This window comes from Pelobates fuscus, chromosome 3 (genome assembly GCF_036172605.1).
Source record: "Pelobates fuscus isolate aPelFus1 chromosome 3, aPelFus1.pri, whole genome shotgun sequence".
Lineage (NCBI taxonomy): Eukaryota > Metazoa > Chordata > Amphibia > Anura > Pelobatidae > Pelobates > Pelobates fuscus.
In genome coordinates, this window is record NC_086319.1 from 155,613,275 (window position 1) to 155,627,451 (window position 14,177).

Below are 14,177 nucleotides of genomic sequence, written 5' to 3' on the forward strand. Positions count from 1 at the left end.
ATAAGTCTCCTCTCTGACCTGCTCAGAATCATGACAATACAAGTGTCTGCAGCACCCTGATGAAGGAGTGAAATCAGTCACAAGTGCTAACAATCATTGTGTGTCCTCTGTTCTACTGTTGGGCCATTGGTAATGGGTAGTGTAGACCTGTCAGCAGATGATGCGGAGGAAGTTGTGCAAAGTCAGGTGACTATGCAGTGATATCATGAAGGCCTCTCTGTGACCTCCTCTCTAAATTCCTTAAGCCTTAAAGTCCACACAGAAATCAAATTGAGGGCTCATCGAGAAACTGGTACCTCACTAAGAAACTAGCCACTTAATTCCCTGAAATGGATGATGCTATGCTTTATCATGCCTCCATACTCCAATATGAATGATCTGGCAGGGGAATCTTATCTCCACTGTCAGCCTCAGTCCATGGCCATTACAGTCCAATGGGGATTTGCCCGATGGCCAGTTCGGGCCTAACCTTATACTTCCATTTAGGAAGGAGGCTGCTTCCAAGCTTCGCCACAAGCCATATAGTCACTGTTTAGCTGGCATTCAATGATATGGGAGTGTATTTCCATTGGGCAACCATTGAAAGGTGGGGAAGCTTCTATTACAATCTTGAAATGATTTATGGACAGTTTTGTAAATAATATAAAAAGAATTTGAAACATAGAATGTGACGGCAGATAAAAAACATTCGCCCCATCTAGTCTGCCAACGTTTCTAAATACTTTCATTAGTCCCTGGCCTTATCTTATAGCCCTATACCTATCCCACACATGCTTAAACTCCTTCATTGTGTTAACCTCTACCACCTCAGCTGGAAGGCTTTTCCATGCATCTACTACCCTCTCAGTAAAGAAATACTTCCTGTTATTATGTTTAAACCTTTGCCCCTCTAATTTAAGCCTATGTCCTCTTGTTGTGGTAGTTTTCCTTATTTTAAATATAGTCTCCTCCTTTACTGTGTTGATTCCCTTTATGTATTTAAATGTTTCTATCATATTCCCCCCTGTCTCGTCTTTCCTTCAAGCTATACTTGTTAAGATCCTTTAACCTTTCCTTGTAAGTTTTATCCTGCAATCCTTGAACCAATTTAGTAGCCCTTCTCTGAACTCTCTCTAAAGTATCAATATCCTTCTGGAGATACGGTCTCCAGTACTGCATACAATACTCCAAGTAAAGTCTCACCAGTGTTCTGTACAATGGCATGAGCACTTCCCTCTTTCTTCTCCTAATACCTCTCCCTATACAACCAAGCATTCTGATAGCATTTCCTGCTGCTCTATTACATTGTCTGCCTACCTTTAAGTCATCTGAAATAATTACCCCTAAATCCCTTTCCTCAGAGGTGTACTCTGCCCTTGGGTTTTTAAGTCCAAGATGCATTATCTTGCACTTATCCACATTAAATGTCAACTGCGACAGCTCTGACTATTTTTCCAGTTTACCTAAATAATTTGCCATTTGGCTTATCCCTCCTGGAACATCAGCCCTAGATGTGCAATTTGTTTCGTTCCGAATGTCAATTTTCAGGTAAGTCGGACATTCGGACCAATTGTCCTCGTCCCTGGCCCCCACTCCTGGGGACCCTAATTAGAATAATGGGGGACACCTATTGTCCTCCCCCCTGGCCCTCACCCCTTAGCAGCGGGTGGGGGCCCTAAATAAAAATATAACCCCCTAAGTGACTAGGGGTCCCCAAACCCCTAGTCACCCCCTCCCAAAAAATGAATTAACCCCTTTATAAGCCTTCCCCCTCCTAGCAATTAGGTTTAGAGCACTCTGCTTGGTTGGTTTAAGCCATCCAATCAGAGTGCTCTGACGGGTAAATGAAGAGACTGACAGGTAAGTCTCTACATTTACCTGTCACAGCACTCTGATTGGTTAGCTTGAAATCCAGCCAATCAGAGTGCTCTGTCATTTTACACAGCGTAGGAAAGTTCTTTGAAAATTCCCCACGCTGTGTAATTTGACTCATAACGCTCTGATTGGTTACTTTCAACTAACCAATCAGAGTGTTGTTATGAGTCAAATTACACAGCGTGGGAAAATTCCAAAGAAGTACAGATCCCTGAGGTATCCCACTGGTGATAAGAACATGCTTTGAATATACTCCATTGACTACAGTTCTATGTTGCCTGTCACTCAACCACTGCCTTACCCATTCAAAAGGTTTGATAAATGCGAAGGCTTGGCCTTCAGTCGCTCCATCCCGTACGTGCTTTAGCGATTCGCATGTTCCCATCCTCCACTCCCTCTATCTATACTTTTCATTACACCTCATGGGTGGGCCCTTTATTACAGGCCTACTGCGTCCTCGGTTCCGGCACACCTCAACTTCTCTCTTCCTATACTGTGCTACTCTTTGTACACTCCCTATATGGCCTTATTTGCCCCTCACACAACCTTTTTCTAAAAGACTGGCATGATCTACCCCTAAATTTCCTGCTGCTGGAACAACTTCATTCATAAATTAACTGGGAGTGCTGCTGTAAAGTGCCAGGGCATGTGTTATGCAGAAAACAAACACTTCTAGGGAAGCAAAAACTAAGCCTCAATTTTATAAATAAAAATAAAATAATACGTCTATATCGAAATACAATTACTGGTTCTGGTTATTATTCCACTCAATTCCCTGAAATGGATGATGCTAATTATAATTTTCTACCAAGCAACCAAAATGTATTACTTGTAACAGGAAATACAAGTGAAGTATGTTATTGTGTATAATATTGATTTCTGAAATCTTCCAAGACTACCTCAGACTTGCAGTGGTGTGAGCGCCTCCCAGGATCGAATCCAAGTTAGACGACTGAACAAGAAATCTAACCCTAGTTGTAGTGGGTGAAAGGGTTAATAAGTGCTGTAGTCAGTGTATATGATGATAGGGGCTTCAATGGATACAGTGGGATAGAGGCTGTAGTGGGTGTGGGAAGTAACAGGCTTTAATGGGGGCATAGGTCAATAGGGGCTGTAATAGGTGCAGGGGGTCATATGGACTGTAGTGGGTGCAAGGGGTTATAGGGACTTTAGTGGGTAAAGGGTAATGAGAGATTGGTTCTGTGTTGGGGGAGAGGGGCAGATGTTGTGGGAGGAGCTGTGCGGGGATGGGGCAATAGTGAGGGTATAAAGAAGGTTTTATATATATTTTTTTTTAAATCAAATGTGTCAATGACAGTCAGGGGTGGTGTGGCTAGAGCTGCAAAAACAAAAGTGCTTTAACTCCTAAATGGCAGATAATTGACAAGTGAGACTAAAGGGCATGAATTATACACTAAAACAGCGTCATTATACTAAAGTTGACAATATTCCTTTAGGTGGACACAGTCCAACATGGCAAATGGGCAAGATCATAATACAGGAGTGGAGTGAAATTATCACCACTTGCTGGTGCTTACTATTTTTTTTGGTCACTGGTGCTGGTCTGTCAGTGCCATCCGTTCTGCCTGTATTATCTACTTACTTTACATTTAACCATGAACCTTCCTTCCCTTTGACATGTTCTTCCCCACAAGTTCCAGCGATGACACAAACTTTATGGCATCAAAGGAATTTCAGACACTATTCGATTCTACAATGGTTAACTCCATCAAAATAGACCTTATCTTTGGCCATGGGAGTCATGTCATCCTCTATAACGCAATCTATCACCCATGCTTTTATGCAGGCGCATTACTCCACAAACTAGTCATGCTTCCACTGTAAATACTCGTAAGTCTGCACCTTCAAGTCACAAGGCACATGCAACGCTAAATCACATTGCCTTACTTGCATCGGAACAGAAAACCCCGTCACAATTGACAAGCACAATGCTGTTCCAGATGGCATGCTCCCACCGCACAAATGAGCCACGGGCCAGGCAAAATCAAACAGATATTTCTGATACAGACTTGAGTTAGCATGAAGGATCAGAGGAACCATATTTTGACTCCCATGGCGAGAGTGATACTGACTCTAATGAATCATAGGAAAAACCTGTTCCCACATTAGTTCAGACACAACAGATGTGAATGTGCATGTCAATCTCAAGGATCCTCAAGGTGTACCTTTGTTCTTCCTGGATGATTTACACCATCCTTTCCCCAGAGTGAGCATTTTACTCAATATCTGGAATTATGGGTGAGTAAACTATTGTCTAAAGAAGGCGGCCATAAACTTTGAGTGGAATGTCTGTGATCTATTGTTCCAGACATGGTATGCACAAACCCCTGAAGTTGATCCCCAGATTTCTCAATTTCTGACTAAAATTGTCAGGATAAGCTCTTGGACACTTTGGGCCCTGTGACAAAACTGTGTGAGCTTATTTACTCTGCTCAGTCAGATAAACTTGATTTTGAAGTAGCTAAGATCTGGCTACAGTTGGTCTTCCTTTTGTGTAATGCAAACTCAGCTAGTTGAGAATGCCTTTTGGCAATACTGTTGAAAATAGAGCCAAAGCTGGTTAACACTGCAGTCAATGAGGCAGGTAAATCTTCTTAAAGCCTGTTGTTTATCTAAATCAGTTAAAAGTTTGATGTAAGACCTTCACAAAAGATTGGCCAAAGAACAAAGTTCTATGAAATATGTGTTCTCACCCAAGTTTTTAAAGGGGCCGGAAGAGCTAGGAGCCATCTATCCGGCCATAGTACCCGTGGTTCATATCGAGTGAACAAGACATCTTCAATACACACTAACCTGCCACGGTGTCAGGAATTGTATTCGTTTATTACTGACCCTTTAAGACGGCATGGAAGTACACACCCCTTTGGTTATTTTAACTCCAATCTCCAATACCTTAGGGCACAATTAATGTGTTAATCTGCCTGATTGTATCAACCTACTTGCTAATCATTTGGATCACTCCTAGAGAGACCGTGTGTTCCATCACCAGACGCCTTCTGAATCTCCTCTTCATACCCCTATATCTTGGATTACCTGGTTAACTAATTCCGACTGGCCTTAACTCTGCTTTTGGAATTTCCTTCAATAATGCTTGATCTTCTATTGAACGACCTCAGACTGGATAAAGGACATTGCTTATGGACTAACCCTGGACACATCACCTAAACTTCTATTTTCAAGGACTGTCAGTTTATCTCTCTGCTTTGCTGCCACACTAGTTTGCCGTGCTGAAACTACCTCAAAATAAAAAGTGAGTGGTTCTTTTTTGGGGGGGCATTTGTTAAAGAAAAAACATGACACACGGAGTATAAGCGCACTCCATTCTTCCCATCTTGGCCGTCTCCTACTGGTGGCGATAGGACATCGTTTGTCTGGAATTACTAGTGGGCTCCTTTGCCATCCGCGGTATTTTCCCCAAGGGCATATCCTGTTCAATTCTGCTCAAGATGGAAAATGTGTCATCTGTCTAATATATAAACCATCTAGGTGGAATAAAAACAAAGGTCCTAGCGGTTATGGTTTGAGATTTTTAGCATTATTGCCTTCGACACAATATCTCCATTATAGCAGAATGCATTCCGGATCTCGACAATTCCACAGTAGATTGGAGTATTTAAAGGGACTCTCCAGGCAGCCGTTTTTACTCGCCTGGTTCCAGCGCCGGGAGCCTCGTGAAGCCGCGCCCCCTATTTCGTCAAAATGCCAAAATAGGCGGGCGCGAGCAGGAAGCAATCAGACGCTTCCATTTGGAAGCGTCATTGCTCCCTTGCGGCATGCGCGGCTTTGCCACACATGCGCACACACTTCATAGGGCGGCATTCATGTGCGCGGTGTGCGTGGCCGCGAGCTGAGCTGACTGACAGCTCAGCTCGCAGTCTTTGCCCACCCCCTCTCCTCTGCTGACAGGCAGGAGAGAGAAGGCGCACACACAGTGCCTTCTCTCTCCTGCACACGTCAGACGTAATTTAATACGTCTGATGTGTACATGGCCTTACATGTTACATAGGGCCATACATAGGGCCATACATGATAGGAAATCCCTCTGGTGGCCGTCTGAGTGACGGCCACTGGAAGTATTCCTATCAATCAATGTAAACACATTGAAAATACAGTGTTTACATTAGATTGCCTGCAGGGAGCTATAGATCTCACCTGAACAACTACATTAAGCTGTAGTTGTTCAGGTGACTATAGTGTCCCTTTAATCATTTCTGAGATTCAGGGGATTGGCACCTTCATCAATTGATATTTCAGAAACTCTATCATCTGTGGGATGGCCTCTGGACATTGATTGCTTTGCTTTCTGACTAAACGCTTATCTCCCTCGTGACTGGACCCAGCAGCCATAGCTATTGACACATTTTTACAGGATTGGTCTTCGACAAGGAATTATTCTTTCCTCCGTTCAACCTTATATCATGGGTCCCAGCTCACCTCTGTCTTCCCAGGGGTACAGTGGTTTCCACAACTACTGGAAATGTTGATAAATTTTCCTCAACTGCTACGGGACATGTCTTCTCTTCTGCTTGATCTGGACAGGACGTTTCATGACTTAAACAATCAGGGACTCCTTTTGTCTTTTAGTTGGCTGATTTCTGGGGACCATGGACAATGGTGTTTCACAAATGACTCTATGTCCTTGCAGATGCCTGGGCACTAGGTGATCCTAATGGGCAACGTGAAGAGCATGGTCTACTAATGGCTCCTCTGAATACTGTCCTACATTTCCCTAGCAATCTATTTAAAGCTGGTAGATCTTATTGTACTATCAACCTCTATAGATCGGCTATTCAGTGGGCCATTAAGGCTTTGATGGTTCTTCCATTTGATGTCATCCTTTTTATCTGCAGACTTTTTAAAGGATTCAAATTTTTCCTGACTGATTTTCCCAGCTGATTAGTCGGCTGAATAAACCTTTCGAGATTTACATTTTTGACCCATTCATCACTTCTCAACTCACTTCTCTAAGCAAAGTTATTGCTTAGCTTTGAACAATCCTAATAGAAGCTTCCGAGTCTTTTCATAAAATTCCCAGATTTTACTATTAACATGATGTAAAGTCATGATTTTCTTAAAGACAAGGAGACTAGTATTATTCCCACCCACCTTCCCTATTTATAATTATGAATTTAGGCAATTCTACTTTTTTTTTTTCACGATATGTAGATGTTGTTCTTGATATAACCAAGAACAAAGTGAGGGAGGTGCAAAACACAAATGGTTAATACTTAGAGTTGTAGGACCTCTTGATTATGCTGTGAATGACAGTAAACAGATACACATAGCATAATACTGTATATAAAATGAATTATACAATAGTAATGGGGGTCACTCACACTCTGTAGAGCCTATAAAAGCAGGCTCTAGCTGTATCAGCAGTTGAATAATCATCTTATTCTGGCTATCAGAGCGATATTGCAGTGATCACCTTTCCCAGGTAAATATCAATGGTCAGATGGATGAGTTAAAAATGTTTTACTTCCAAATAGAAACAATACAAAATAAAAACAGTAATAAGGACTGTAAGAAAATACAATTACGGCTTTCGTTTTTAATCTGTTAATCCAGAAATTGGTTTTCCCGGCATTCTGTATTCACTTCCGCATTCTGACATAATTACGTAGATGACGTCCAAGCGTCTGTGGAGGAGGAGTCTGACTTTCCCGGCAGTGTAGATGTTTACTGTCATTCACAGAATAATCAAGAGGTCCCTCAACTCTAAGTATTAACCATTTTTTGTTTTGCACCCCCTCACTTTGTTCTTGGTTGTATTATATATGTAGTGTCTTTTGAGTGATTTTTTTTTTAGACACTGGGGGTAGTTGCTACTATATTACTCAGCGCCAAACTACCTGTATTTTAGCCTATTTTTAGGTAAAATATTTTCTTTTCTAATGTTGTTCTTGATATATTTTTACGCTGATGTGCTATCTTGATTTGATATGTTCATCTTATTGCATTGTTTAATTGTCGTTATGAAATTGTTCTTTAGATAGTTGTGGACTCAAGATATTAGCATATTTCTTTTTTCAAGCTTGAATCATCTTCATTGACGTTGGTTCGGTTGACTATTTTCTATTTTTGGATGTTTCCAGTGATCTGTTGTCTTGTTCTTAGCTTTTTTCCCTCAAGAAAGAGGAGGGGTTAGTTGGAGACTCACCTTTTATGGAGCATACTCTATTGGGATTGGCTAAGTGTTTTTATGCAGATTTAGTTTTTAATTTTTATATGATTTTTCTTATTTTTTTGCTGCTGAGGGAAATATAGAAAGAAAAAATCATAATACCTGCCGCCACCTCTTTAATAAAATCATGACTTTACATTATGTTAATAGTAAAATCTGAGGATTATGGTGTCATTCGCTAAATCATTAATATAAATTTGAAAGAAACCAAAAACAAAAACCCCACAAGTTCTGGATGATTTTCAATGTTTTCTTCAATGCTATATATTCCAGACAAGTGACAGTTCTCCATTAGAATGCCATATTATATATATATATATATATATAGTATTATTTCAAAGTACCGTAATCTGACAGTATTTCCCCTTTACATTGGGATGTTAAAATACATGATCTCATTGCTGCCCTTAATCCCACGCTAAAGATTACTTTAAAGATTTATTAAATGTTTGTATATTATAAACAATTAATGTTGCTATGGATATACCAATTTTATGAACAGAGAGCCATTTTTTCATTCTGCTTTCTTACTATTAGAGTTATCCGGTAAAGTCAGAATGGTGCCATATTGGATGGGGTAAAACTATTTGAACTGCAAAATCCAGACATTGTTCACACCATTTAACAATCTCTGTATTTTGCAGAGCAGTCTCCAAATAAACCTGAATTTGAGCCGGATCTTAAGCTTCCGGTGGCAGAAATCCAGACCCCGATTTTAAAAATCTGAACTATTAACCTGGTGGCAGCATTAGCAGCCAGCGGCAAAAAAAAAATTAAAAAAATAAACCTAGGGGGTGCAAGGGTTAATTACATATTTGCTAGTTAGGTGCCACATAAAAAAGTCTTTAAAAAAATCCTAGATGTGGACCGTGATTTGTTCATGCCCATTATTTAATTTTAAACCCCCACCCCTATTATTTTACAGGCCCAATCCGCATGGAATGTGGCCTTTTTAGCTATTTGGTGGCAATGGCTGCCATCTCCCTAGCTTTTACTTACAACAAGGAAGCAGCCAATGTTTAGTAGATATGCTCCCACTAGGGGCATGGCAGGGGAGGCATGAGGGAGGTTAAAAATCTCCCTTATAGTCATGGCCGGATTAACATAGGGGCTGATGGAGCTGCAGCTCCAGGCCCAGGCCCATAGAATAGGCCCATTGTAAAAAATAAAAAATACAATTTTTTCCTTTTTTTTTTGGAGACTATTAGGTTTACCACCTGACTGTTTTTTTAAGGCACAGCTGGTATTGGAGACTGCCTGGCCATGACGGTAATGAAGTAATACCAGCAATACAAATGCAAATATTTTTCTCCGTATAAATGGAGATTACTCTGCAATACCAGCACCGGCCAGTAGGGGTCACTGTGTGTGGAGAGAGGCAGGGATAGGAAGTTACGGCATCTCCCTGCCTCTCTCTACTCACTGATCCACGGGGGAGCAGCTACACAGCACAGAGAGTCCAGACAGCAGCTCCCAGCCTGCAGAGACAGACTACAGCTCAGGTATGTGAAGGATGGGGGGAAAGGCAGCAGGGAGACATGGGGACACATGTCTCTCAGTGTCCCATGTCTCTCAGTGTCCCCATGTCTCCCAGTGTCCCCATGACTCCCAGCCAGTGTCTCAGTGTCCCCATGTCTCCCAGTGTCCCTATGTCTCCCAGTCAATGTCTCAGTGTCCCCATGTCTCCCAGTGTCCGTGTCCCCATGTCTCTGTGTCCTTAGTGTCCCCATGTCTCCCAGTGTCCCATGTCTATGTCCACAAGTGCCCCATGTCTCCCAGTGTCCCCAAGTGTCTGTGTCCCCATGCCTCCCAGCCAGTGTCCCTAGTGTCTGTGTCCCTATGTCTCTCAGTGTCCCTAGTGTCTTAGTTTCCCCAAATGTCTGTGTCCTCTAGTCTCCCAGTATCTGTGTCCCCATGTCTTTGTGTCACCATGTCTCTCAATGTCCCCATGACTCCCAGCCAGTGTCCCCATGTCTCCCAGTGTCTGTGTCCCCATGTCTCTATGTCCTTAGTGTCCCCATGTCTCCCAGTGTTCCCAAATGTCTCAGTGTCCCTATGTCTATGTCCACAAGTGTCCCATGTCTCCAAGTGTCTGTGTCCCCATGTCTCTGTGTCCCCATGTCTCTCAATGTCCCCATGTCTCTCAGTGTCCCCATGACTCCCAGCTAGTGTCTCAGTGCCCCCATGTCTCCCAGTATCCCTATGTCTCCCAGCCAGTGTCCCTAGTGTCTCAGTGTCCCCATGTCACCCAGTGTCTGGGTCCCCATGTCTCTGTGAACTTAGTGTCCCGATGTGTCCCCATGCCTCCCAGTGTCCCCATGTCTATGTCCACAAGTGCCCCATGCCTCCCAGCCAGTGTCCCTAGTGTCTGTGTCCCCATGTCTCCTAGTGTATGTGTCCCATGTCTGTGTCCCTAGTGTCTGTCTCCTCATTTCTCCCAGTGTCCCCAAATGTCTGTGTCCTCATGTCTCCCAGTGTCCCCATGTCTGTATTCACAAGTGCCCCCATGTCTCCCAGTGCCCCCATGTCTCTCAGTGTCCCCAGGTATCTCAGTGTCCCCATGTGTCTCAGTGTCCCCTAGTATCCTAGTGACACGGGACACACTGAGACATGGGGACACTGGGAGAAATGGGGACACAGACACTAGGAGACTAGGGGACTGGGCAAATTGGGGACACTGATGTCAGGCTGGCCTTCAAATTCTTTGGACAGACATGCCCCTTTTTGGGCATGTTCACCCCTTTTGGCAGTTCTGGTTACGTGATCCGTGTCAGTGGTGCACCCTTTTACCCCGCCCCTGGACACTGCTGTTATGGGGTATGGATTTACTTGAAAGATGAAAACGTTTATTAGATAAAGAGATTAGCATAGAGTATGTTTTCTTATAGCTGCATCCTTTGAGTTTTCCTCCAACACCAACTCCATCAGATACATGACTCTTAAGAGGTATGACTGTTTTAGTGTTTTTGGTTGATACGTTTCTGTAATTAGGCCAGGGGCGTATTAGCCGCGAGGCAAACAAGGCATTTGCCTTGGGCGGCATTTTCCAGGGGGCGGCAAAAAACGCCGCCCCCAAATGCCCAAGGCAAATGTCTTGTTAGCCTTGCGGCTAACAGACATGCTGGGCTGGTTGCTGGGCGGGCGGGCGGGCGGCGAGGGAGCTCTTCCCCTGAGCTCTCTGCTCAGCTCCCTCGCGCGCCGCCCGCAGAGTGAGACTGGGAGCCGGAATATGACGTCATATTCCGGCTCCGCCTCCCAGCCTCACTCTGCGGGCGGCGCGCGAGGGAGCTGAGCAGAGAGCTCAGGGGAAGAGCTCCCTCGCCGGCCGCCCAGCCTGCCGGCCAGTGCCGTCCTGCAGCCACTGGACCACCAGGGAATGGGAGAACCCCCCCACCCCCAGCATTCCCAAAGGTAGGGGGGGGGTAAATAAAAAAAAAAAAATGTGTTAATGTGAGTGTGTGTCTCTGACTGTGTGTGTCTGATAGTGTGTGTGTGTCTGATAGTGTGTGTGTGTCTGTTAGTGTGTGTGTGTGTTAGTGTGTATGTGTGTGTCTGTTAGTTTGTGTGTGTGTCTGTTAGTGTGTGTGTCTGACTGTGTGTCCGACAGTGTGTGTCTGTTAGTGTGTGTGTGTCCGACTGTGTGTGTTTGTTAGTGTGTGTCAGACTGTGTGTGTTTGTTAGTGTGTGTCTGTTAGTGTGTGTGTGTGTCCGACTGTGTGTGTTTGTTAGTGTGTGTGTGTCCGACTGTGTGTGTTTGTTAGTGTGTGTGTCCGACTGTGTGTGTTTGTTAGTGTGTGTGTGTGTCCGACTGTGTGTGTTTGTTAGTGTGTGTGTCAGACTGTGTGTGTTTGTTAGTGTGTGTCTGTTAGTGTGTGTGTGTGTCCGACTGTGTGTGTTTGTTAGTGTGTGTGTGTCCGACTGTGTGTGTTTGTTAGTGTGTGTGTCCGACTGTGTGTGTTTGTTAGTGTGTGTGTGTGTCCGACTGTGTGTGTCTGACTGTGTGTGTGTTAGCTAGTGTATGCGTATCTCTCAGTGAATGTGTGTGTATTTAGAAGGCGGGGCAGGGGGGAAGGGTTGGGTGGGGGTGGCGCGCGCGCGCGGGAGGAGGGGGGGTGTCTGAGTTTTGTCCTGCCTAGGGCAGCACAAAACCAAGATACACCACTGAATTAGGCCCCATCATAATTGTCAGCACCAGGCCCACTGGGCTCTTAATCTGGCCCTGCTTATAGTAACAATTAATGTGCTGGCTGGCTAGAAAGCCACCAAGTTTTTTAAAAATATATTTTTCTGCTAGTTTCCAACTGTAAAATAGTACTTCAAATTATAATTGACTTGCAAAAAGCAAGTGAAAGATCATTTGTGAACATGAATCCTGCTGCATGCATTTGGATCCTGATTGAGTTGAAAAAATAGTACATAGCCTAAATCATATACATGGTACAAGGTTTTCGATATGAAAATTACGGTACTAATTTTAAACATGACACAGAATGCTTCAGAACAAATGACACAAATTTTGTCGGAGCAACTGAGTTTTGGCTGGAATTGCTGTTAGTAAATGTGAGAATTGCCATTCTGGAATTCCTGCATTTTCACAGAATTTTGCACACTCGGACACAATCCAGTGTTCAGTGAATTGTCTTATACATAATGAACTGATATCCTTTCAATTCATGCCTGTCTATAAAAGGAATAATTATTAAGATTTGAAAACTACTGTTATATTCTCAAAACGGATATCCTCATTTTTCCTTCAAAGTAATAACACTCTAACTTGTCACCCATTAGATTTTCTTGATGGTTGCTCCATTATTGGAATATTGCCCAAAATGTCATTTTACTTATATGACCCATTATATCATAAACATTACTACAAATTTTATACAGTGATGTCTCCAGGTTGTAATCAAAGTTGCCCTAATATTTGTAATGTAACTAAAAAGTTTGTATTAAGAAAATAAAATTCACATTACTACTTTAGAGTTCTATTCACTAATTTGAACAGTAAAATTTAAACGAGCATGGTATTTTTTTTGTTTTATCAGCTTAATACATTTATTTTGATACAGAATGTGCTATGCTATAGAATGTCTTTTAAAAACTTACCTTAAACATTGTATGTTCAAATCCATTGCAAGTTTTACCCATTTCACTCATTTTCCAATCAGCTGATGTGCCTGCTATGTCCTCTTATCTAATACTGGCTGTTCCTCCACGCCTCACGCTACATAAGAGAATTTTGAATGGGACCCTCCTATGGTTGATCAGTCTGTTAAATAGCTGGGTCTCACGTGAGCACAATTACTACTTTCCTTGTTTAATTTACTAAAAGCATATCCGCTTTTATACTAATTGCCATCGTAAGGAATCACTGATGAAAAATGTTTTCTTTTTATTTTCTACAATGGTGTATTCAAGACAGATTAACATTCTTGCAGGCTATAGCAGTTGCATCAAGAAATAGGGGTGTTGTTAGGGGAATAATAGATTAGAGGCATCAAGCCTAACAGTAAATCTTATGGTCCCTCGTAGGTATATTGACTTCCAAAACCCTATTTAATATCCAAACCTAAACTATTATATTTACTCTGTATCACATTAGGACACCAAATCTCTGAATGAATTCAGAGTATTTTATAAACTTAAATGTGGCGGATACCACCAAAACCCCACTAAATTAATTTAACACTATCCTGGCTCTCTGTTCCTTCTTCCCTCTACATGGAACCAGCAAGCGCCTATCTCTACCCTATTTTCAGCTCCTATCATGAGCCGGAATATCCTGAACGCGTCAGTGGAACTTATCTGTGTATCCCCTGGGCCTCGTCTACAAGTATCACCTTGAACTGGTTACCTTTCATCACGGTTTTCACCCCTTTACCAATGCCCAATGGGAGCACTCTTTTAGGGGAGTTACAGTACATCAAAAGGGACAATCGCTACTTATGAGCCCGGGGTATCCCCCCTTCCTCAACTGGTCAGAGACCCTGTTAAAGTACCAGCAAATTACCGTAACCGCCTGGAATTAATTTTTGGCTAGAAGCATACTACCAGCCGGTCAAAATTTCAATGGGAAGGTTTTTCTGCAAACCTCCACAGAACAGGATGCTGTTTGGCC

The 14,177-nt window shown here is 42.8% G+C and overlaps 1 protein-coding gene across 1 annotated transcript in view; it reads right to left on the reverse strand.

Moving 5' to 3' along the window:
- Nucleotides 1–13,288, reverse strand: part of LOC134600914 (solute carrier family 23 member 2-like) — a 137,619-nt gene extending 124,331 nt beyond the window's left edge. The window contains exon 1 of the mRNA XM_063445295.1: nt 13,166–13,288. Coding sequence (XP_063301365.1) covers nt 13,166–13,216 — 51 coding nt within the window. The 5' untranslated portion in view covers nt 13,217–13,288. The remainder of the gene's footprint in view (nt 1–13,165) is intronic.
- Nucleotides 13,289–14,177: the final 889 nt, after the last annotated feature.